The sequence below is a fragment of the Ovis canadensis genome, chromosome 17 (assembly GCF_042477335.2).
Source record: "Ovis canadensis isolate MfBH-ARS-UI-01 breed Bighorn chromosome 17, ARS-UI_OviCan_v2, whole genome shotgun sequence".
Lineage (NCBI taxonomy): Eukaryota > Metazoa > Chordata > Mammalia > Artiodactyla > Bovidae > Ovis > Ovis canadensis.
In genome coordinates this window covers 64,663,844-64,689,943 of record NC_091261.1, presented here as the reverse complement: position 1 = coordinate 64,689,943, position 26,100 = coordinate 64,663,844, and the positions used below count along the sequence as shown (strand labels likewise).

At 39.2% G+C, this 26,100-nt stretch overlaps 1 protein-coding gene across 14 annotated transcripts in view; it reads left to right on the top strand.

Moving 5' to 3' along the window:
* The first annotated feature begins 13,080 nt into the window (after positions 1–13,080).
* The window catches only part of ANAPC7 (anaphase promoting complex subunit 7), a 50,991-nt gene continuing 37,971 nt past the window's right edge, over positions 13,081–26,100 (top strand). For 5 of the 14 annotated variants that reach the window (XR_011249955.1, XR_011249953.1, XR_011249952.1 and 2 more), the window contains exons 1-6: positions 13,414–13,624; positions 18,895–19,081; positions 21,313–21,432; positions 24,543–24,654; positions 24,927–25,080; positions 25,745–25,887. Coding sequence is in view for 8 of the 14 variants with exons in the window: in XM_069557835.1 (XP_069413936.1) it covers positions 13,425–13,624; positions 18,895–19,081; positions 21,313–21,432; positions 24,543–24,654; positions 24,927–25,080; positions 25,745–25,887 (916 nt within the window). In the remaining 6 variants the exon portion in view is untranslated. Of the gene's footprint in view, positions 13,625–15,659; positions 15,690–18,868; positions 19,082–21,312; positions 21,433–22,902; positions 23,166–24,286; positions 24,327–24,542; positions 24,655–24,926; positions 25,081–25,744; positions 25,888–26,100 lie in introns of those variants that run through there. The other 9 variants (XM_069557839.1, XM_069557841.1, XM_069557840.1 and 6 more) reach the window with 9 other exon arrangements.

Sequence of the window (26,100 nt, the reverse complement as noted above, 5' to 3'; positions counted from 1 at the left end):
CTCATTTTGTGATTTTGATTTATATTTCCCTTATGCTAATAGTACTGAACATCTCTTCATGTGGATATTGACCATTTGTCCATCTTTTTTAGAAAAATGTTTGTTCAAATCCTTTGCTCGTTTTTTTGTTTGATTTGTCTTTTTGTTGTTGAGTTGTAGGGTTTTTTAAAAATATATATACTAAATACTAGACCCTTATCAGATATGTGATTTGCAGATAATTTCTCCCATTCCATAGGGTTTTTTTTTCTTTTTTTACCTTGAAGGAAATGTTTATTTTCTATGAAGAACTGTTCCTTTTTAATTGAAGTATAGTTAATAGCTCAGTTGGTAAAGAATCTGCCTGCAATGCAGGAGACCCTGGTTTGATTCCTGGGTTAGGAAGATGGGCTGAAGGAATAGGCTACCCACTCTAGTGTTCTTGGGCTTCCCTTGTAGCTCAGCTGGTAGAGAATCTGCCTGCAATGTGGAAGGCCTGGGTTCAATCCCTGGGTTGGGAAGATCCCCTGGAGAAGGGAAAGGCTACCCACTCCAGTATTCTGGCCTGGAGAATTCCATGGACTGTATGGTCCCTGGAGTCACAAAGAGTCGGACACAACTAAGTGACTTTCACTTTCATAGTTAATTTACAATATTCTGTTACATTCTTTTTCAGATTCTTTTCCATTATAGGTTATTACAAGATACAGAGTTAAGTTCACTGTGCTCTATAGAAGGTCCTTGGTTTTTTTTCCACTTTCTTGGTTGTGTCTTTTGAAGCACAGATATATTTAATTTTAGTTAAAGCTAATTTGTCCATTTTTCCTTTGGTCACTTATGCTTTTGGTTCATACTTAAAAAACCATTACCTGTCCCAAAGTATCAGTTTTTACCTATGTTTCCTATACTTTTAGTTCTTATATTTAGGTCTTTTTTTCCCCACATTGTAACAAATTTAGAGTAACAAGAAATTTTAGGTCTTTGATCCATTTTCTAAGTTATCTTTAGTATATGAAGTGAGGTAGGGGTCTAACTTTTTTTCTTTTGCATATGACTGTCCATTGGTACCAGTGCCACTTATTGAAGAAGACTATCCTTTCTTTGAATTGTATTGGCTCCCTCATCAAAGATCACCAGGACATAAATGTATAGATTTATTTTTACATGCTATTTTCTGTCCTTATGTGGCATTCATTTTTACATTTGGCCAGTTTTTAGCATTTAAGAGGTTTTCATTGTTAGGCTGACAGTAAACATGAGTTCTTCCAAAAACTTATGGGACCATGTATTTTTCAGGTATGTTAAGGTTATAAATTAGGTATTTTAGAAAGTGCCTCAAGACTTTTGGCCATAAACTAACTGCACTGCCTCTAGGTTGGGAAGATCCCCTGGAGAAGGGAAAGGCTACCCATTCCAGTATTCTGGCCTAGAGAATTCCATGGACTGTATAGTTCATGGGGTCACAAAGAGTTTTACATGACCGAGGGAATTTCACTCACCTTTGTTGTACCTTTATGTGTTAGATTTTTGCTTTAAGAGGCAGTTGTTTTGGTATCTATGTTGGAATTGTATTTGGCCACAAGCTCAGAAAACCCAATTTACAGTGCTTTGGGGGTTTTGTTGGTTTTGTTTTTAAATAGTTATTCATTTGGCAGCACGGGGTCTTAGTTGCATGTGGGATAGTTGGAACATGTGGAATCTCTTGGTTGTGGAATGCGAACTCTTTTAATTGCAGCATGTGGGATCTAGTTCCCTGACCAGGGATCGAACCCAGGGTCCCTGCATTGGGAGCTCAGAGTTTTACCTGCTGAAACACTTGGAAGTCCCTGTTTTATAAATCTGGAAGTAGTCCCAGATGGGGTGGCCATTTAAAGATGTTGTGGAGGGCCCAGGCTCTTCCTGTCTTCCTGCTCCACTCTCCTTTGCACGTGGCTGTCATCCTCATAGTCTCTCGCTCCTGCATCTCAGCTTGGCTGAAGGAGCATAGCAGCTGAGTGACACCTTACCTTCCCAGAAATCCTGCCCAGACTTGCACTTGTGTCTTGATCTCCAGCTACAAGAGAGCTTGGAAAGATTGTTTTGCTTTTTTTAAATTTATTTTTGCCTGCACTGGGTCTGCTTTGCTGCATGGGCTTTCCCTAGTTGCAGGGAGTAGGGGCTACTCTCACGCTGCATGGGCTTCATTGCAGTGGCTTTCTTGTTTCAGAACACAGGTTTAGTTGCCCTGTGGTATGCGGCATCTTCCTGGACCAGGATCAAATGTGTCCCCTGCAGTGACAGCCAGATTCTTAACCACTGGACCACCAGGGAAGCCCAAGAGGCAAGTTTTAACTGAGCATCTTGCCACCCAGATTGTTTGTATTGTGCTGCTAAGGGCACAGGGAATCCATATAGGAGCAGAACTAAATTTCAAATGGTATTAAAACTGGAGCTTTGCAGTGAAACTTGATTGACAGAGAATTTTCACTTTGGCTTTTATGGGTTAAAAGGTAATTTAAATGTTTGAGTTAAATTATAACTCTTGAGCATCTGTTCACTGGTGATCTAACTTATGGACAAAGTTAAGTACCATATTTCACATACCCAAGAAAACATACTCCATAGATAGATAAAAGAATAGTCCTGAAGCCAAAAGAGTGTTTTTGGGTTTTTTTAATTGAAACTCTTAAATCAGATTCTAGGTGTTTGGGTTGGAACTTCTGCTATAGACTCAGAGACATGTCAAAAATTAAGCCACAGTGATTCATATTAAGATCAAAGGTTTGTTTCTAACAAATGTTCTATTTTTTTTCAATTGTGGAAACATTGTTATAGAAACCAATTCACTGTGGTGCCTATTTCATTAGGACCAGCAGGGGGAGCACAGACAATAAGTTAAAAGCCTGGCTTCCAATCATTTCCCATCAGTGCTGTATGATGGTTAAGTGTTGTTTTTTAACATACCAGAGAGAACACTTTCCAAAGGATTTAGAAGTAAATTATACATGAAGTATAGCATAATGGGTTCAAAAATACAGCTTTAATCAAAATTCAATGCTGACATTAAAAGATGATTACAAGGTACAACTTTTTAGAGAAGGCAGTTTAGTAGTTATTGAGGTTGTTTTGTCTTTTTAAAATTGTATTGTTAAGTGTTCATTCTTTTTGATTCAGCAACTCAGCTTGAAGTATTGTTGAATATTGGAACACATACACACACACCTGGAAATAATTCAGACATTTTCAATAGAGTATTGGATACATAAGTAGTCATGACACACCTATAAAATGAAATATGCAGCCATTAAATCAATAAGGGGCTCTTATCTGTTCTGTCATGTAAGATGCCTTCAGATATACATCAGTGACTTTTAAAAAAAGGTTTAGGGTAGCATTATAGTATGATTCCATCCTTGATTATTTGATTGTACGTACTCTCCCCCCCCAAAAAAATTTAAAGGCGCTTGCTCCTTGGAAGAAAAGTTATGACCAACCTAGATAGCATATTGAAAAGCAGAGACATTACTTTGCCAACAAATGTCCGTCTAGTCAAGGCTATGGTTTTTACAGTGGTCATGTATGGATGTGAGAGTTGGACTGTGAAGAAAGCTGAGTGCCGAAGAATTGATGCTTTTGAACTGTGGTGCTGGAGAAGACTCTTGAGAGTCCCTTGGACTCCAAGGAGATCCAACCAGTCCATTCTGAAGGAGATCAACCCTAGGATTTCTTTGGAAGGAATGATGCTAAAGCTGAAACTCCAGTACTTTGGCCACCTCATGTGAAGGGTTGACTCATTGGAAAAGACTCTGATGCTGGGAGAGATTGGGGGCAGGAGGAGAAGGGGACGACAGAGGATGAGATGGCTGGATGGCATCACTGACTCGATGGACGTGAGTCTGAGTGAACTCCGGGAGTTGGTGATGGACAGGGAGGCCTGGCGTGCTGCGATTCATGGGGTCACAAAGAGTCAGACACGACAGAGCGACTGAACTGAACTCCCCAAAAAACTACAGAAATACATAACACCAAACTGTTGAGAGTGATAATTTTGCACCAAAGGCAATTACAAAGACTTGTACATTCTAAGTCATATAAACTGTAATTCAGTAAGATGTGTATTACTTAATAACTGAGGGGGCAGGAATCTAGTCTTTAAAAAAACATTGGTAGAAAATCAAATATTAGAAGAACTGCATTAGCCATAAGCAAGGTGAGAACAGCAGTCACCCGGTACTTTTCTTAAGCATACTGTTTACATTTGCTGTGTTAATATGCCACTGATTACTGTCATATGTATAGTAATGGCACATGGAAATGCTTGAGTAAGATTTATGAGAATTGTTTTCTTCTACATTTTCCTTTCCTCCAAAATTATTAGCACTGAAGACCTTAATAAAAGTCTGGAGCTATGTCCAGAAAGGGATGTAATACCAAAAGCCACTTGGTTCATTTCTCCCTTCATTTTGTTTATAGCAGTTTGGAAGCCCATTTCATTAGGAGAGTGTAATTTTAGGGCCACATCTGTTCTGTGTTGAGTTTGAGATAAATCACCAATCACAATTTCCCACTTAACACTGCAGCTCCAATTTACAGGTGGTCTGGCAGCTTGCTAAACACTTTGCATGTTTAAATCCTATTTAACCCTTTCAAGGGTCTTTGAGGCAGATACAAGTACTATCAAGAAGCTGACGCCTACAGGAACTAAATAATTTGCCCAAACTCAAACGCTTGGAAGTTGCCAGAAATGGCAATGAAACCTAAGTCTTTCCAAACCTAGGGCTGGCCCTCGCAGCCATTATAAGATGGTCAGTTGGCTACACTGCAACTTTTTAGTAAAACATTCAGGCAATAAAATCAGGAGATTGCAGATGTTCAAGAAATGTAAACAGCAGCTATGCTTTCCAGGCTCTTAGCCATCTGATGAGAAATATGTATAACAATATAAAAACCAAGAAACACTGAAAGATTTACATGACTGTTCAGTGATGTAGAAGCCCAGAGAAACGGCAGGCTGATATTACTGAGGTCGGTTGGGGAAGACAATGAAGATGGCAATTAACTGAGGTCAGAACAGGTGAGCCAAATCAGGTAGGCTAAATGAGAGAGAAGGATATTTTGACATAAGCAGGCCTGGCATGAAAGCAACGTTAGCACAAAGAATATGGGGACAAAGCTGCCCTACCAGGTGGTAATGAAGGACCCATGTTTCTGAGAGCCAGAGTCAGGGTTAGAACTTTAAACTGTATTCTGTTAGTGGGACAAAGGACAGGACGGTACCTCCGCACAAAGGCACCATTCTGTTTTCACCAACCATTATGGCACAGTGGCAAAGAATCTGCCTGCCAGTGTAGGAGACGGAGGTTCCGTCCTTGGGTCGGGAAGATCCCCTGGAGTAGGGAATGGCAACTCACTCCGTTATTCTTCCCTGGAAAATTCTGTGGACAGAGGAGCCTGGCGGACTACAGCCCATGGCGTCACAAAGAGTCGGACACAACTGAGCAGCTGAGCATGCACACGTGAGAACAATTTGCCTGATTTTTAAAAATATTTTACCAGGTCTTAGTTGAGACACCAGGGATCTTAAGTTGCAGCTTACTCAGTTGGGGCATGTGGGATCTAGTTCCCTGATCAGGGATCAAACCTGGACCGCCTGTAGTGGGAGCATGGAGTCTTAGTCACTAGCACCAGGGAAGTCCCCTATTTGCCTGATTAATCATCACTTTTCCTTCTCTCTTTCCCCCCAAACCATTCCATAGTTCTGTGCATTACTTTCAAGTGCTTTTCTTAAAAAACAGAAACAAAAAACCAATGGCCTTCTTGAGATAAAATTCACATATCATATAATTCACTAATTTACAGTATGCAATTCAATGGTTTGTAGCATATTAATTTCCATTGTGACCATTTTAAGTGTACAATTCAGTGGCATTATATTCTAACATTTCTTTGAAGTTAACATGTGCATAATAGGAAACCAAAAAACACAAGAAACAAAAAGCAGTCATCCATAATCACAAGCAGTTGACTGTTTGATGTGTCCTTCTAGGTTTCATTTGTGTGTTTACACAAGTAACCATCCATTTTTATGTAATTAAAATCATAGTTATGTATCATGCTTTTTCACACATCCTGAATATTTATTATTTCACAATCCAAAGGCTATGAGTATTTTGATAACCAAGAATACACTACATCAGCTCAGTCTAGAAGGAGAAAAATATAATCCTGTATTTCTGAAACTTTTTATCATCCCAAACCCACTAAACAGTAACTCCCCACGGAGTTACTGTTACGGGCTGGGCTCTTACTCCCAGCCCGTGTTAACCTCTAATCTACTTTCTGTCTCAGGATTTGCTTACTTACATGTCACATAGAAGGAGAAATCGTACAGTATTTGTCCTTTTGTAACTGGCTTCTTTTACTTAGCATCATGTTTTGGGGGTTCATTTGTAGCATTCCCTTATGTGAATGAATAATACCCCATTATCCATTCACCTGCTGATGGATTGCTTCTATCTTTTGGCCACTGTGAATAACGCTGTAATGAACACCAGTGTACAAGTGTCGGTTCGAATTCTTCTCTCTCAACAGTGCTTTAAAATAAAGATCACTCATTTGCCACTTTGTCACAAGTCCCCCCTGAAGACTTTTCCCTGAACTAGTCATTATCCGTCATATCGCTATTTAAGTTTTTCGTAGCCCCAATGCCTAGAACAATGAGGTGCATACAAGGGGCACTTGAGAGACAGGAGGTCCTAGCAGAATTAGGAGACTGAATTTGATCCCTGAGACAAGTCAACAGCTAGAAATCAGGAAGAATGAAGGACTCAGCAAAGAATCAGCCTAAGATTCTTAATTAATTAGAGTAAATCAGAGTAAAAGGTGGATTAATAATGTGTGGGAGTCCTAGAGAGGAATTCCTTGGAAGGGGTTGTTGATAGTGTTAAAATCTCCAAAAAACTTTATGGCAGTTGAACTCACTTGGAAACCTTGGTTTTGCATTTTACAGTTAGTTGCTGTATCCTTAGTTGTCTTACCATCTCATAAACAAAATGTCAATCTGGACAACTTGGAACCCTAGAATATATTGCCTTGTCAGCCACTTTTACTGAGAAGAGGGAAAATCATTTGGAAAGATGACTGTATTTATTCCCTCCAGTTGTCCAGGGAAATTCTTCATCCTGAAGTTACTTTCCCAATGAAAGGAAGGCTATCACTGCCAGGAGACACTTAAGGCATATTAAGTAATGTTTCCCTTAGAACAATTTACAAGTGTTATGTTTTCCCCTTGTACAAAAGACAGATCTAAGAAAAATGTCTAATGCAGCTGCTTGATTTTCATTCTTAGGTGGCTGTTGGACATTTAGAAATGAACTTAAGTGGACCAGAGCATTTACATTTATAAATTGTTCCTCTATTCAATACTCCACAGAATCCATGTCATTCTGCATCTGTTAACTGGCTTAGCTAAAGGTTCATAGCCAGTTGTGTGTCTAAAAAGACCCCTCCAGTTACAAAATTATTATTTTAGAAAATTCCATGAGAAAGAGGAGGCCTTGTCCCCTTGTGTGTTCCATGTTAGTTTAATATTACATGTGCCATTTGTATATTATGAAAATCAGTATGATCTGACCTGCATGAGTTTAATGGAACTTAACCTTGGATGAATGGTTAACCATGGGTGAGTGATTAACTATGGATGAATCCATCCTATTTTGTAGTAATTTATTTTATAAAAAAATTTCCAGAGGGGGTGGACTCTCCTTTGCCTATTTTTTTTCCTATAAATATTTTGCTTTGTGCATTCTTCTTGTGGTTTATCAACTACACAGATGTGTTTTACCACTATTTCTTTATCGAAATTATCAACATTTCTCCTGCCATTTAGCTAGTGATACATTCTCCTTCATTCCCATCAGGACATAGACATGTTATTTCTTCCATCTTAAAAAAAAAAAAAAAAAAAACCAAACCCTCTCTTTTTCTGCTATCACTCATTCCCGCCCCACCCCTGCCCCTTCCCTGTATCACAGGACTTCTCAAGTTTGACACTTGGACATTTTGGATTTGATTTCCTCTTTCAATCTACTTAATGCATCAGACAGAACAACCATCAAAAAGCAAGTCAGACCACATTACTTTTCTGCTCCGGAGTCTTGACATCCATAAGCCTGTTTCCAACTCCTCTTCCACCTCTCTCAGCTCCAGCCCACTTACCTCCTTACTCTTCTGACTTGCTAAGATTACTCCTGCTTCTGACCTCCAAGTTTATTGTTTCATTTGCTCGGGGTCCTCTCCCTCCCTCTAGATTTCTACGTGGCTCCCACTTTCCCTCCCTCAGGTCTTTACTCATATGTCACCCAGTTAGTGCATCCTTCTGTGGTTAAAAGGGCAATCCCTGCCCCAACGCTCCTTTTCTTTCTTCTCTACCTTTTAAGCACCTTTAAAAAACATGGAAGTTTTATTTTTTAAATTTTATTCATTTATTTATTTTTGGCTGTGCTGGCTCTTTGCTTTATGAGGGCTTTTCTCTAGTTGCTACGTGGGCTTCTCATTGAGGTGACTTCTCCTTGCTGAGCATGGGCTGTAAAGCATGCAGGCTTCAGTACTGCTTGGGCTCAGTAGTTGTGGCGCCTGGGCTTAGCTGACCCGCACATGCGGAATCTTCCTGGACCAGGGATTGAACCCTTGTCCCCTGCATTGGCAGGCAGATTTTTAACCACTGGCCCACCAAGGAAGTCCAGAAATTTTATTTTATTTTTTTTAATGTTTTTTAAAGATTTTTTTTTACGTGGACCATTTTTAAAGTCTTTATTGAATTTGTCACAATATTGCTTCTGTTTTATGTTTTTGGTATTTTGCCCCTGAGGCGTGTGGGATCTTAACTCCCTAACCAGGGATCAAAACCACGCTGCTGGCCTTGGAAGGTGAAGTCTTAACCACTGGACCCCTAGGGAAGTCCTGGAAATTTTAAATATATATACATTTTGAAAGAATAGCATAATGAACTCCCATGTACCTGCCACTTAATTTCAGTTGATACCAGCATTTTGCTAATTTTCATCTATCTCCCTCCACTCCCAGGAATATTTAAAAATGAATCCTAGACATTGTTTCTTTGGCGAGTAGTATGTTTGATTACCATCTCACGTAATATTTGTACTACTTAGTGTTTATTATTCATTAGAGTGTCGCTCCATAAGACCATGGGCTTATGTTTTTGTTCCCACTCTCACCACCAAGTCACCACCAATCTTTCTGTAGCTTTCAGTTTGTCTTTTCTGGATATCTCTTATGGTCTGGTTTCTTTTGTCTAGCATGACTTTTTATTTAGCATAATATCTGAGATTCATCCACGTTAGCAGCAATTTGTTCATTTTTCCTGAATAGGATTACATTGTATTAATATACCATATTTGGTTATATAGTGATCACTTAAACATTTCAATTGTTTCCACTTTTTGCTATTATTAGATATGGTTTTAATTATGAAATATTTCAAGTGTATCAGTAGAAAAATATATAATAGCAAGCATTTTTATGCTTACTGTGTGCCATCCTTTGTTCTAAGTGTGTTAGATACAGTGGTGTATTTAGCATGTTTGACACCCAGAGAAGGTCAGTTTTTATACCACCAGCCCCTTTCTTTTTTAGTAAGTTTTTTTCAAGCAGTTTAAATTCAGCACAAAATTAAGGGCCACTAACAAATCCTGAAAGATGATGCGGTGAAAGTGCTGCACTCAATATGCCAGCAAATTTGGAAAACTCAGCAGTGGCCACAGGACTGGAAAAGGTCAGTTTTCATTCCAATCCCATAGAAAGGCAATGCCATAGAATGCTCAAACTACCGCACAATTGCACTCATCTCACATGCTAGTAAAGTAATGCTCAAAATTCTCCAAGCTAGGCTTCAGCAATACGTGAACTGTGAACTCCCTGATGGTCAAGCTGGTTTTAGGAAAGGCAGAGGAAGCAGAGATCAAATTGCCAACATTTGCTGGATCATGGAAACAGCAAGAGAGTTCCAGAAAAACATCTATTTCTGCTTTATTGACTATGCCAAAGCCTTTGACTGTGTGGATCACAATAAACTGTGGAAGATTCTGAGAGAGATGGGAATACCAGACCACCTGACCTGTCTCTTGAGAAATCTGTATGCAGGTCAGGAAGCAACAGTTAGAACTGGACATGGAACAACAGACTGGTTCCAGATAGGAAAAGGAGTATGTCAAGGCTGTATATTGTCACCCTGCTTATTTAACTTATATGCAGAGTACATCATGAGAAACACTGGACTGGAAGAAACACAAGCTGGAATCAAGATTGCCCGGAGAAATATCAATAACCTCAGATATGCAGATGACACCACCCTTATGGCAGAAAGTGAAGAGGAACTCAAAAGCCTCTTGATGAAAGTGAAAGAGGAGAGTGAAAAAATTGGCTTAAAGCTCAACATTAAGAAAACGAAGATCATGGCATCTGGTCCCATCACTTCATGGGAAATAGATGGGGAAACAGTGGAAACATTGTCAGACTTTATTTTTGGGGGCTCCAAAATCACTGAAGATGATGATTGTAGCCATGAAATTCAAAGACGCTTACTCCTTGGAAGAAAAGTTATGACCAACCTAGATAGCATATTGAAAAGCAGAGATACTACTTTGCTGACTAAGGTCCCTCTAGTCAAGGCTATGGTTTTTCCTGTGGTCATGAATGGATGTGAGAGTCGGACTGTGAAGAAGGCTGAGCGCCAAAGAATTGATGCTTTTGAACTGTGGTGTCAGAGAAGACTCTTGAGAGTCCCTTGGACTGCAAGGAGATCCAACCAGTCCATTCTGAAGGAGATCAGCCTTGGGATTTCTTTGGAAGGAATGATGCTAAAGCTGAAGCTCCAATACTTTGGCCACCTCATGCGAAGAGTTGGCTCATTGGAAAAGACTTTGGTGCTGGGAGGGATTGGGGGCAGGAGGAGAAGGGGACAACAGAGGATGAGATGGCTGGATGGCATCACTGACTCGATGGACTTGAGTTTGAGTGAACTCCGGGAGTTGGTGATGGACAGGGAGGCCTGGCATGCTGCGATTCATGGGGTCACAAAGAGTTGGACACGACTGAGCGACTGAACTGAACTAAACAGGGAGTTCCCATATACTCATTGCCTCTACACATGCACAGCTTCCCCACCAATCAGCATCTCACACTCTTGATACTTTTGTTAAAAAGATGAATCTACCATTATCACCTGAAGTCCATAGTTTACCTTAGGTTTCTCTATCTAGGTAATGTACATCTTATGAGTTTTGATAAATGAATGACATGTATCTTCCATCATAATGTCACATAGAATAGTTTCACTGCCCTAAAAATACCCTGTGTTCCACCTATTCTCCCCTCCTCGGTATCCCTGGCAACTGCTGATGTTTTTACTGTCTCAGTTTTATCTTTTCCAGAATGTCATACAGTTGGAATCATACATAATGTAACCTTTTCTGATTGGCTTCTTTCACTTAGTAATATGCATTTAAGTTTTCTCCATGTCTTTTCATGCCTGTGCTCCAGTGATTGACAAATCTGTTTACCTTGTGTATGGAACATGAATATGTAAAGATGATCATTGATTAGTTATTATAAGTTGATAAGCAGTCATTGATAAGTTTGCAGAATTTAAGGATCAGAGCCAGAAACTGTATCTTATTCATTTCTTTACTAATCCATGTGTATTTAAAAATATATTAATATAATTAAAAAGTATCAATACAGTACCTTTTTTTCTGTATAATAGTTTTATTTTTCATTAGAAATTTGGTTGATATTATTTAGGTAAAGTTTAATAAAATAATGCTGCTCTTGACTTTTTAAAAAATCTTATTTCTCTTTTATCTTTCAATGAAAATCTTGGTTTCTGTTATCATTAATATACTTGTAATTTGCTTTATACTAATTTATAATGGTAGTAATATTATTATACCATATGCATATGTAATACATAGTATGATTCTGAAGCTAATGATTACCATATTAAGAAAGCTTCAGATTTCTTTGCAGTTCTTTGTTTTTATTTTATATTGGTGTGTAGCCAGTTGCTCTCACCTTCTGAGGTAGCCCCCACACTTTGTGGAATGTTTTTCTCTGAATAAATCCACTTCTTGCCTATCACTTTGTCTCACACTGAATTCTACCATGAGACATCAAGAACCTGAGCTTCATTAAGTCCTGAGACCAGAATTAAGACCCAACAAATGGAAGATGTCAGTGTTCTTCATAGCAAAAAACCACCTGAGGCCAGGAACCAAAGACGCTCATTAAGATTAGGTGAGACCAGATTAAAGGAGTACACATTCTGTTCTTATCAGCAGTCCTACATTTGAATAGTTATAAAATTCCTCATCAAATCCACAGTTTTTCCAGACAGGAACCCATTGTGTCCCCCTTTGCCTGGCAAAGCAATAAAGCAATGTTTTTCTCCTTCAACCCCCACTCCCAACTATTTTCACTGTTTCTTTTCTGACCATTATTGTTGGTCATCTTATTTCAGGGCTATTACTGAGAATACAATAGGAGTGGTCAAGAGACTGAGAAAAGCCACAGACTAGAAAATATTTTCTGATAAAATCTGATAAAGAGGTGCTATCCAAAATACACAAAGAACCCTTCAAACTGAACAATAAGACCAGGAACACCCTGGGAATTCCCTGGAGGTCCAATGATTAGGAGTCCCTATTCTCATTGATGAAGGCCCAGTCTCAATCACTGGTCAGGAAACTAAAATCCCACAAGTTTCTTGGGGCAGCAAAAAGAAAAAAGACTAAAACCAGACAAAAGATCTATATAGATACTTCACCAAAGAAGCATATGAGAACATGCTCAGTTTCACAAATCACTAGAGAATGGCAAATTAAAATCACAATAAGATAACACTGCACTCGTAGGCTAAAACTCAACCTGCTGTTGATTCACTCTGAGCTAACGACTAATTTCACAGGGTCAAAAAACGCCCTTTGGTCCCCAAAGAGCGAAGCCTGACTCCCGCAGGTACTACAGACACAACACCTGAGAGGAGGGGGCGTGGCTCTTAGAGCTCGGGCGAGACCGTTAAAGCAGTTAGGACTGCCCCTGGCGCCTGATTAAGATATTTAATTCCAACTGTTGGAGATTTTCCCTCCGCACCCTACTAGAATATTAGTTTTTATTTATGATAAATGTTAATACATTTTAATTAATTTTAAGTCTAATTTCAGTTGATCCTGAAGTGCCTTTTGTCCCCAGCCAGCTGTAAGCCTTCAGGAAAGGTTACAACTTAAAATGATGTAACTTTTGCTAAAAACAAACCAAAAAATCCCAAACTAAATTGTACCACCTCACAGGGAACTTGGCACGGAAGGAACGGAGGTTTTTTTGTCGTTGTTGTTCCTCAGGCATTTAAGTAGTTGCCTATTACTCTGGGGGCGGGGCCGCGTGTAGACCCGATGGACCCGGGTGAGGCCGCCATTTTGGACTCTTCCCCAAGGAGCTTCAGCCGGCTTTTCGCGCTGCCGCCGCCGCTATCTGCGGCCTTTCTGGGCAGAATGAATGTGATAGACCATGTGCGAGACATGGCGGCCGCGGGGCTGCATTCCAACGTGCGGCTCCTCAGCAGCTTGTTACTTACAATGAGTAATAACAACCCGTGAGTTGAGGCGGGGAGCGGCCTGGGTCTCTGGAGAAAGCGGCGCCGGTTTGGGAGCGGGGACTGTGGGGGCCTGGGCATTGGCGGGAAGGAGCGGATGCGGGCTCCCGGCTGAGGTTCCGAGGTCAGCAAGGGCCTTGTCGGGCGCAGCAGGCTTAGGAACGCAAGTTGAGTTCGCCGGGTCCCCGCGTTGTGCAGGGCGCTGGGACGCGCTCCCTGCGGGAGATGCGGCGAGCGGCTGCTTGGAGAAATGAAAGCCGAGGCTCTGAGAATGACCCTGGCTAAGATTTCCAGGAAGTTGGAAGCAGAGGGTTCGCTAAGGCACTGTCGCCGGTCAGAGCGACAGTCACATCTCTGGGCTGACTCCTCTCTTCCCGAAGAACGTTTTCTCTCGCCCAGGCTCAAAGAAGCCTTGTCCTGGCGCCTGATTAAAATACTTCGTTTTTAGTTTTAGATCCTCGTCCCACGTCTGAGGTTGATTTTTCTTTTCCCCTTGAGTGTATCAGTAGCATTTGCTTTCTCATTCGCGCAAACACCTGAAGACGGGAGACTTCCTGGGTGGGTGGGAGTGGCGCGTTTTTAAGGACCCGCAGTGACCCTTTGACGTTTTCAGATAGTCCATAGGATTGCAAAGAGTCCGACACGAGTAAAGTGACTTAGCACACATTGCGGATGAAGCGGTGGGTTATTTCTAGCCTTGACTGCTTGCCCCTTTGCTTAAATTTTTCATTGTGTTTAAATGAAAATTTCTTCCCACGGCCTATGAAGGCAAAGAGCTCTCTCCGACTCAGTCTTACCTACTCTGCTCTCTGTATTCGCTTCCCTGGTTATGCTCTTCTGTTACTTGAACACCCCAAGGTCTTTCTCAGCTCAGGGCTTTTGCGTTTACCATTCTGCTTGGAGTCCAACTCAGAGCTCCCTCCTTTAGGTTTCAACTCAGATATCCTTCCTAGAGAACTCTTGTCTGGCCGTCAGAATTGTTCCTGGCCCTCAGCATTCTATCTCTTTACCCTGTTGTATATTATACATCACTTTTTGTTTGTTTGTTTGAGATATCTTTGACTTATTAGTTTCAGATGTGCAATATGATGATTTGTTATTTGTATATACTGTGAAATGATCACCATAGTAAGTCTAGCTAACATCTAACAACCCCACATAGTTACAGAAAAATATTTTTCTTGTGATGGGAACTTTTCTATATTCTTTTTTCTGTATTCTTCTTCTTAACACCTAATGAAGTCTGTAGTGTGCCTGTTGATGTGCAAAGAAAGTGCCTGCAACCTCACAAAGTTGAAACATGGTGTTCAAGTTGACACATTTAGTAAGTGGAGAAGCCACAATGTCTGGGTTTTGGTCCTTCTGACTCTAAAGTCTCATTCTGACCCTCCATAGTCTACTGTGTCAAGTGGCATTACAATCTACTCAGTGTGGACCGGTTTGCATTTGCTCTGGAAGCTGTCTGGGCCACTTAACTGTGTTGCAGCTGTTTTTCCCTGTTTGATTTCCACTAGTGTGCTTTTAGACCTCACTATGTGAGGCCCATCATTTTACCACCATCCACTTAGTGTTGACAGTGAGGAGCCCTGGTCTCTGTCAGCCTACTTTGTTTATTCTGGAGCCTTTCACCTGGTTCTTAGTGAGTTGTCAAAGTATACAGTGTCAAAAAAAAAAAAAAAGTATAGTGTCAACCATTGGGAATTTATACACTGGTCAGTCATTATTCTTGGTTTTTCAGATGTTACAGGATAATTAGAAGGAGGTTGGTCTTCTGATTAGATTTAGCCCATTCTTCTTTATATTAGGCTGAACTGGCAGTTTCCTTCCTGCTTTCAGGAGGTGTTTAAATTCTGACCGTAATCATTTCTATTTTAAAGTTTATTACTTAATCTCCAGTATATACCATTAAAAAAAAAAAAAGAAAGCAGTATGAAGGGGTATGCAGATAAGTGTCTGCTCCGGAGTCTTGAACTTCACCCCACCTTTTCCCTTCTCTGGAGGCAACAAATTAACAGTTTTTCATGTATCATTTCAGAAATAACTTGTGGATGCAGTAAGTAGGCATGTAAGTTACAATATATAAACATCTGAATGCTTTCTCTGAGGGAAATATTATCAAATCAACTGTTTTCTTTCAAATCTTCAGTTCAGTCGCTCAGTCGTGTCCGACTCTTTTGTGACCCCATGAATTGCAGCACGCCAGGCCTCCCTGTCCATCACCAACTCCCGGAGTTCACTCAAGCTCATGTCCATCAAGTCGGTGATGCCATCCAACCATCTCATCCTCTCTCATCCCCTTCTCCTCCTGCCTCAAATCCCTCTTAGCATCAGGGTCTTTTCCAGTGAGTCAACTCTTCGCATGAGGTGGCCAAAGTATTGGAGTTTCAGCTTCAGCATCAGTCCTTCCTATGAACACCCAGGACTGATCTCCTTAAGGATGGACTGGTTGGATCTCCTTGCAGTCCAAGGGACTCTCAAGAGTCTTCTCCAACACCACAGTTCAGAAGCCTCAGTTCTTTTGTGCTCATCTTTCTTCACAGTCCAACTCTCAAATCCATACATGACCACTGGAAAAACCATAGCCTTAACTAGAGGGACCTTTGTTGGCAAAGTAATATCTCTGCTATTCAATATGCTATCTAGGTTGGTCATAACTTTCCTTCCAAGGAGTAAGCATCTTTGAATTTCATGGCTGCAATCACCATCTGCAGTGATTTTGGAGCCCCAAAAAATAAAGTCTGACGCTGTTTCCACTGTTTCCCCATCTATTTGCCTTGAAGTTATCAGACCAGATGCCATGATCTTAGTTTCTGAATGTTGAGCTTTAAGCCAACTTTTTCACTCTCCTCTTTCGCTTTCATCACGAGGCTTTTGAGTTCCTCTTCACTTTCTGCCATAAGGGTGGTGTCATCTGCATATCTGAGGTTATTGATATTTCTCCGGGCAATCTTGATTCCAGCTTGTCCTTCTTCCAGCCCAGCGTTTTTCATGATGTACTCTGCATATATGTTAAATAAGCAGGGTGACAATATACAGCCTTGACATACTCCTTTTCCTATTTGGAACCAATCTGTTGTTTCATGTCCAGTTCTAACTGTTGCATCCTGACCTGCATACAGGTTTCTCAAGAGGCAGGTCAGGTGGTCTGGTATTCCCATCTCTTTCAGAATTTTCCACAGTTTGTTGTGATCCACACAGTCAAAGGCTTTGGCACCGTCAATAAAGCAGAAATAGATGTTTTTCTGGAACTCTCTTGCTTTTTCCATGATCCAGTGTGTCTCCCTAAATAGAATGTCAGAGCTGGAATAGGTCTCAACTGTCTGAACTGTACCTTTCAATCCTTAACTTTTCTTTGTCACTTTATATTCAGTGTTTAGCCTATCCTTTTTTAAAATTATTTTGTATTAAGATAAAATTTGCATACCATCAGATTCATGCTTTTAAAGAATACATTTCTGTGGTTTTAAGTATATTCACAGAGTTGTACAACCATCACCAATGTTTGTTCTAAAGCATTTGTATTATCCCCAAAGAAACCCCAAATCAGTTAGTAGTCACAAATCCCACTTGCCCCAGCCTTTGGCAGTTACTAATCCGTGGTACCTGTTCTTGAGTATCCTTCATTTGCTGAGCAATTAACCATCTACAGAGTTCTTAGACTATTTTTTCTTTTTAAGTGGCAGCAGCTTGTGCCTGTCCGGAGAAGGCAATGGCACCCGACTCCAGTACTCCTGCCTGGAAAATCCCATGGATGGAAGAGCCTCGAAGGCTGCAGTCCATGGGGTCGCTGAGGGTCGACACGACTGAGCGAATTCACTTTCACTTTTCACTTTCATGCATTGGAGAAGGAAATGGCAACCCACTCCAGTGTTCTTGCGTGGAGACTCCCAGGGATGGGGGAGCCTAGTGGGCTGCCATCTATTGGGTCACACGGAGTTGGTCACAACTGAAGTGACTTAGCAGCAACAGCTTGTCCCTGTCAAAGAAAAAATGTAAATTTTAACTAGATGAGGGATGGGATTGGAGATTAAAAATACAAGTTTCCCATTAAGATTGGTGGACACTTCTGGCACCTATAACACTTGCAAGCAATATTCAATATTGAAGGGGACATTCTGAAATGTATTTCTTCTGTTACTATGTCCTTACACCCCTGAGACTCAAGGAAGTAATCTTCTAGTGCTAGTGAAGTTTATTTACTTGCTGCTGCTGTTTACTTACTAAGTCGTGTCCAATTCTTTGCTACCCCATGGATTGTAGCTTGTCAGGCTCCTCTTTTCGTGGGGTTTCCCAGGCAAGAATACTGAAGTAGGTTGCCATTTCCTCCTCCAGGGATCTTCCAGACCCAGGGATTGAACCTGTGTCTCCTGCTTGGCAGGTGGACTCTACTACTGAGCCACCTGGGAAGCCCCAGTAAAATTTACTTACATATGGAGAGAAAAACAGCTTCTATCAAATACGGCTAATCCTCTCATCTGTTCCATTCTGTCCCATTGGCTTGTCCTAGTCTTTTGCTGTATTTCAGATATTCCCATTTTCTTCAGTATTTGAAGAGTTTCAAATTCCCTCCAAACCTCTTTTTGTTAACACTTAGATAAAAAAGATTCAGAGTGGTGGGTTTCTCTTTTGCAGTTTTTTAACCCTTCTTTGGCAGTATTTGGTAATATTAAGTCATGATTGCTCTACTTTGTCTGTATTAGCCTGAAAACTCGATGTTACTGTGAGAGTATTAATTCTCAAGGGGGCTTGGGTTAAAGAGGGGGAGGAAAAGATGTACACCTGACCCTTGAGCAAGTTTCAGAGGAGGGTAGGAGGCTCACAGTCAAAAATTAATATATAACTTATATTTGGCTCTTTATGTATGCATTTCCTTTGAGTTTGCAGTTCTGCAAACATAGATTCTACCAAGATGGTATATACTCCTGTAGTGTGTGCTATTGAAAAAAGAAATCTACATATTGATGGACCCTGTAATTCAAGCCTGGTTTGTTCAAGGGTCAGCTGTATTAATATTTCTCTTTGTATATCTCTGTATTACTGAATTTGATTTAGAAGTATCATTGTTTTCATAGTAAAGGAAAACAATTTAAGGCAATTTTCTACATATGTTGACAGTATTAACATGGAGTATGAGTCTTGGCTCTTTTTTTAGGGACTAGCAATTAAAGTAATTGCCTTTGTTTTTTGGCTTATGTAGACACTAAGGAGGGCGTTCTTTCTGACATTTCAAAATAACCCATGTAGGGGGTATACTTTCTTTGTTTTTCTAGTGAGTTATTCTCCCCATCTCAGAAGTACCAGCTTTTGGTGTATCATGCAGATTCTCTCTTTCATGATAAGGAGTATCGGAATGCTGTGAGTAAGTATACTATGGCTTTACAGCAAAAGAAAGCCCTAAGTAAAACTTCAAAAGTGAGACCTTCAACTGGAAATTCTGCATCCACTCCGCAGAGTCAGGTAATTGGAGATAGATGTGTGATATGTTTCTGGTTTGTTTGTATTGAGAGCAGGAGAGGTGGAAGGAATGTAAGACTGCTGATTAGATGTAGAAGATGTAAAATAAAAAGTAATTTTAAGGACTTCCCTGGTGGCTCAGTGGTAAAGAATCTGCCTGTCAGTGGAGGAGAAATGGGTTTGATCCCTGATCTGGAAAGATCCCACAGGCCCCGGAGCAACTAAGCCCATGCACCATAACTATAGAGCCTGTGCTCTTGAGCCCCCGCGCTCTAGAGCCTGTGGTGGACAAGATAAGCCACCACAATAAGTAGCCTGTGTACTGCAACTAGAGACCAGCCTGCCCCCCCGCCCCCCCGCTGCTCACTGCAACTAGAGAAAAGCCTGCACAACAATGAAGATTCAGCACAGCCAGAAATAAATTAAAAAATTTTAAAGTAATTTTAAAGGGGAGCTGACTGGAGAAACAAAAGTTAAAAACCACTTAGGTACAAGAATTCATCCAACCAAGCACAAAGGGCTAAAAACAAAATTCACTCTGGATGAATTGAAAAATAGAATTATCTGGGCTCTAACCAAAGTCATGTATTATTCCTCCCTTTTATACAAACAGAGTTAAGTCTAAAATGGTTTTTTTTTTTTTTTTTTAAATTTCAAGATGTCAGTCAGTTCTTAGGATTGTGAATACCTGGGGAAATTCATATGAAATTATCTTACGAGTTCTTACTAGTTTTGGTTGCTTGATGATTAAATAAATGAAGGGTAAAAAACTAATTTCACCACTTGACAGTCATACCATTGCTAGATATTTACTGTAATTGATTCACAAAAGGTTTGCAAGGGTATATAAGTAAGGCTGCTTACTGTAGCACTGTTTATAATGGTAAGAAACTACAAGCAAAAGTGTTTATCAGTAGGATCTAGTTATAGTGTAGCCCTAGGATGGGATATTGAGGAAGTGAAATATAGCATTGTATGCGCTGATTCGGAAAGGCCTGTATATATTAGTAAATAAGCTTTTAAGCAGTGTGTTTACTCTTTCTGTTTAAAGGTGATAGTTATTTTTTTGGCCACACTTTGCTACTTGTGGGATCTTGGTTCCCCAACCAGGGGTTGAACCTGAACCCACCCTGGCCCTCTTGGCCGTGAAAGTGCGGAGTCCTAACCACTGGACTGCCAGAGAATTCCCTGAAGGGGATAGTTTATAGACATACATCCTGGTATATGCCTAAAATATATATGGGTAATATACATGGAAAATTTAGCATATGTGTGTGAAGAAAATTAACAAAACTTTATAGAGGGGGGGAACCTTGACTTTCAGTTTGAACCTGTCTTTAAATTGTACATACAATTTACATTTAAAAGGAATATCAGAATGAACTGAAGTGAAATTATAAATCATGTTCTGTATTTTTCCACTAAAAAAAAAGACAGAGTAATATAATTGCTTTTTTTTTTAGTGCCTGTACATTTTTTTCTTGTTTTATTTCTCTTTATGTAGAGCCTTTGTTCTTTGTTACTAAAGAGCTGATTGCCAGGAGTTGTTTTCTGACCCTGAAGTCATGTGTATTATCCACACAGAATAATTCATAGAAGTAACTTTTGGGGGGCATTCAGTATGCTAAGCCCTATGCTTATTTAATCTTGAAGGAGTTTTTAAAAAATTGAGATACAGTTTACAACATAATTTTCACAGTTCAGGGGTTTTAGTATTTTCACAGAATTGTGCAACCACCACCACTAATTCCAGAAGGTTTACATCCCTCTAGAAAAGCCTTGTTATCTCTCTAGTCCCTGGAAATCACTGACCTTTCTGCCTCTGTGGGTTCACCTATTCTGGACCTTTTATATATGGAATCATGCAGTGTGTGGCCTTTTGTGGCTGGCTGCTTTTACTTAGTATGTTTTCAAGGTTGATCCATATTACGGCACATAATAAAGAAGCAGTTGTGTATTCCTTTTTGTTGCAGAATAATATTCCATCGTGTGGATGTGCCATATTTTAACTGTTCATTAGTTGGTGGGCATTTGTGTTGTTTCTGCTTTTTATCATTAATGATGCTGTGAACATTTGTGTGCAGGTTTTTGTGTGGACATAGGTTTTCAGTTTTCTTGGCTTGTGTACACAGAAGCAGAATTACTGGGTCATATGGTAATCATGTTTAACATTTTGAAGAACTGCCATACTTCTGAAGTAATATTTTGAAGAGATGTTTTCATTTCCTCTTAAGTGTCTTCCATCTGAAATTGAAGTAAAATACAAAATGGCTGAATGTTATACAATGCTAAAACAAGATAAAGATGCCATTGCTATACTTGATGGGATCCCTTCAAGACAAAGAACTCCCAAAGTAAGTTGGATTAACAATTTGGTTACATACTTTTCTATTCCCCTGTCCTTCCAGCTGTCTTCCTCTGTGTTTTCAGGGACTACATCTGAACATTTTACAAACCTTGTCTCTTATTCCCACTTTGTTCCCCTGTTCTCCTTATTTAGAGAGAGGAGTGACTTTCTTATAAGACCCTGAAAATGCTGCCGAGGAAAATGGTAGCTGGAGAGTACAACGTGTGTTTAATTATTTTGTTTTTCTTATTGTAGGAAACATGATTTGAATATATTTCCAGGTAGCAACAATACTTTTTAAGAATCTCATTTTTTGCATTCCGTAGGTATGCCCATTTGATAATGTGTATTCCTTTTATTTTCAGAATTAAAACTTCAAGATTCTTTGTACGTGTTTGTGTGTAGGATATTATTTGTGTTTTATTTGGCAACAATAGTATATAGCACACCTCCAACTGAGATCAGAAGATCTAGTCTCTTGCCTTTGCGTTTAGGGCATACAGGCAGTGTGTGGTGAGCTTGGGCAAGTTAAAAATCTGGCTTTACTTTTTTCCTTGTTGAGGATGATAATACTTTCTCTGGTATAAACTAAGTTCATGTATGTGAGAATACTTTTTAAAGTATTATTCTATAAGGAGTATTAGGCATCTGAATACAGGTTTTCTTGAAGTCCAGTTTAGAAGAACAATGAAAATCTTAGCTCTTTGGAGTGAAGTCACATCATTATTTAATATTCTAACACATACTTTCATGTCACCTACCTTCCTCTCTTCATTGAAAAACTGTGCAGTGTAGTTAACGATAGGAACTTTTGCACATCTTCCCTGCCATTAAAAGAAAAGGAATTATAAGCAGTAGGGACCAGGTGTATTTAGTGTTTTTTCACCCAAGTGTTACTGAGTTTTAAAAGTAATCACACTTGATGAGAACATGTTTAAGCATCTTCTCATGTTGAAGATTTATTTAATATTTTCTGAATTTTAAAAATTAAGCTATTTCTTCATATTTTATGGTGATAATTGTTATTTAAAACATTTGTAAGTATATTATAGACTAACCTATCTCACAATAAGCTGGACACTGTATACTTAATTATATTCTGGTACGCTATGAAAGTCTTACCCTAAGAGTAATTTTTTTGTATATATGAAGGGTGTCTTCGTTTGGAAAATGCTGCTTTGATTGTAAGCTTTGAAGGATACCTATTCCTTATCTTATTGGAAACATTCCATAATTTCTTCTTAATGACTTGAGGGAGTTTGGGGGCATTTTTAAAAATGAGTAATGGCCAAGCACGTGAGCCTTGTGGTATCCAACACTTTGGTGTTTACAGCTGTCATTTTAGGAAGAGCTAGAGGAGTCCACATACATTAGGAGTACATATCCTTCATAGAGCTGTTGTAGCCAGGAGCAAACAAAGATGTGTGCCTCCAACATAAACCTATAATATTTACAGTTTTTCTTTCTTGTCCGTTAGGGAGTTAACTGGCTTCTCAGTCTGTGTAAAGGACAAGGAAGTGAGTCAAAATACGTCTAAATGAACGTCTGTTAATGTATGGTAAACACCGCCACACATTCTTCACATTTTAAAGGAAAATTCCAGTGTGAGATTATCATGTCGTGGAAAATCTTCAGCTTTTAAGAGAAACATACCAAGAAACAATTTGTCACTCAGTTTTTAGAAAATGATGACTGCTTATATTTATAACTGGTGGAATGCAACTTAAATGATGTCCCCAAGTAAGGATCTGTTTTTAAAAGGAATTGACTTTCTAACTAGGTGTAGTTCTCAAAATTCAAAGTGTCAGGTAGTTTAAAGGGAATTTTTAATATTTGTTGAGATAGAAGGCCCGTCAGTCATAGTTCATTAATAACAAGCAGTCAAGAAAGGATTTTAAATTTAATTCTTTTATTTTTTTCAAGTATTGACACCACTACTGGAGTTTTCCTTTAAGTACCTTTTTTTTTTTTTTTTTTGCATTTCAACATAGCCTAAAATGAAAAATCTGAGGCCAAATAAAAAATAGTTTAATTTCTAGTATTTCATTGAATCGGTATGGATTAATGTCATACTAGATTGTTTTATATACTGTGAGTTCATAACTGGAACAGATGTTTTTCATCTTCAGAGTAATTTTTTGAGTAAATATCTGGCATACCAAGCTACAGATAATTGAAGAGATTGGGGATTGGCTCTTTTTCTTTTGTGCCCTTGTGTTGACTGCTTTCTTAGATTAATGATCTGGCAAACATTGTGTTCCATTTAAGATCTATTAATTTTAAATTGGAATATTGTGTACTCTTTGTACTATGAAGATCATTTATCTCTTCTCTGTAACATCTGTATTCTTTGGAACTTTTAGGTTTTCTCAAATTTTCCCTGTTGCATTTTTAGGAAGTTGTCTTGCCCCCACCTCTTGCCCCCAAACTGAGTTACACATTTGAGTTGTGCTAAAAATGCATTCACTAGATTTAAATAATAAAGCTAATCTCTGGATCATTGTCACCTCTGGAGATCAGTTAGAGTTTGATTTTTGTAGCATTTTTTTGAGTCAGACAATACCTGTGAGTCAAAGCTTTAAGCATTAGAAAAGCCAAGAGTCTAGCTGCTAGACTAATTGTCAGAGAGGAGCCAAATGTGTTACTTCTGTGTCCATCATTTCCTTTTTGGGGAAAATTCATCTGATCTTTTTGAGCTAGCTTTGTTAAGACTTCCTCACTTTCTTATACTGTGATATTAAGCTTAAAAAGTAAAATATGTAAACAAACATTTTTAACATAGTTCATCTTCTGTTTTAAAAATCAAGGTAATTAAAATTCTGTAACATTTCTCAAATGAATGTTACTTCCATTTCCAGAGGCAGCATCTTTGGTCCAGATATTATTGGGCCTTTTGGTTGGGTAAGTGTGAGGAATTTGGGAGGTAATGGGAGGACATAGAAAAGCAAAGGTAGTAATTTCCTCTTTGTTTGAAGAGTGGGTTGCACTTTGTTTCCACAGGGCCTTGGGTAGATTTTTCAGTAAAAAGTAGAATAGCTAATAATGAAAATCAGAACTTGTTGATGGTAAGATTTTATTTTAAAATACTTACCTTATTATCTTTTGTTTTCACTGCAGATAAACATGATGTTGGCAAACCTGTACAAGAAGGCTGGTCAGGAGCGACCTTCAGTCACCAGCTATAAGGAAGTGCTGAGGCAGTGCCCATTAGCCCTTGATGCGATTCTAGGTAAGGTCATTCTTCCCCTAGTTTCATGGAGTGTTCACTCTCTTTTAAGATAGTGATTCTTAATCTTGGCTGTACGTTAGAATAATTTAGGTTACGACTGCTGTGTATTCTTTCACTGCTGAAAAAATACTGTAGTTGTTCTATCATATGCATCTTGCTTAAAATAGGGAAAGGGTTGCCTTACAGCCTAGGAAAAGTGTAGCCTATTGCTTCTTGCATTGTAGAAGGATGCTGTGCCTCACCTTCTTTCTCCTACTTTTCTGTTGGATTAGGTTTGCTGTCTCTTTCTGTAAAAGGTGCAGAGGTGGCGTCAATGACAATGAATGTGATCCAGACTGTGCCTAACTTGGATTGGCTTTCTGTGTGGATCAAAGCCTATGCTTTTGTGCATGTTGGTGACAATTCGAGAGCAATCAATACCATTTGGTGAGAACCACAAAGTTAATTGAATATTCTTGGGACCCTTATATGGAAATTGATGTATCTAAATTAACAAAATGGAAAAATGAGGTGCTTGTCTCTTGTTGTTAAAGCCTGTTGTCCCTGGGCTTTGTTAATCTCTTAATGTACTCAGTGGCCCCAGATGTAATAATCTTTGTTAAATGTAAACTTGGCCCAAGTTTAACTCTGTGTATCATACTTGAAAGAACATCTTTCTGGATGTCCTAGAAGCATAGTTTTGGCACCATCTGACCTGGGTTGCCTCAGTACTGGGGTTTTTCTTCTAGTTAGGTAAAGTCCAAGGTCATCAGAGTGGGATTTGTATTAGGGTTGAGTAATAAATAGCTGTTACTTTGAATGATATTATATTTAACACTATACAGTATATATTATCTTCTGAAAAACTGCAACCAGAAAGTTCTTTCTAGGTAATGAGAGAGTTTTCTGCTTTGTTCTGTGTATTTACTATCCTATCTTTTATAACTTTAAGTTATAAGCTCAGAATTAAGAAAATTAGTTATATGGTTTGTTTTTGAAGTCTTTCATTATGAAAAATCTTACATAAAATAGTACCCTTATGCCCATCACCCAGATTCAACAACTAAGAGACTTAAGATATATTTTAAGATTCATGTTTAATATTTTGAAGTTCACTAGAGAAAAAGTCCTTGTTGAGAGATAACGTGGACCTACTGGGAAGCTTAGCAGATCTGTACTTCAGAGCTGGTGACAATAAAAACTCTGTCCTCAAGTTTGAACAGGCACAGATGTTGGATCCGTATCTGATAAAAGGTAATTCATTCTTGGGACAGGATGGAGGTGACTGTACAGGGTCAAATCAGAAGATAGGGAGAAGATGTAGCATGGTCTTCTGATAACAGCTTTTCATAAAATATATTAGAGTAGCCTTTTTTTTAAGATCCTGACAATGTCTCTTAACACTGGGTAATTCCATTTTGAGCAGTTGTTTTTGCTTGGATTTAAGTATCATATCCCCACAGATCA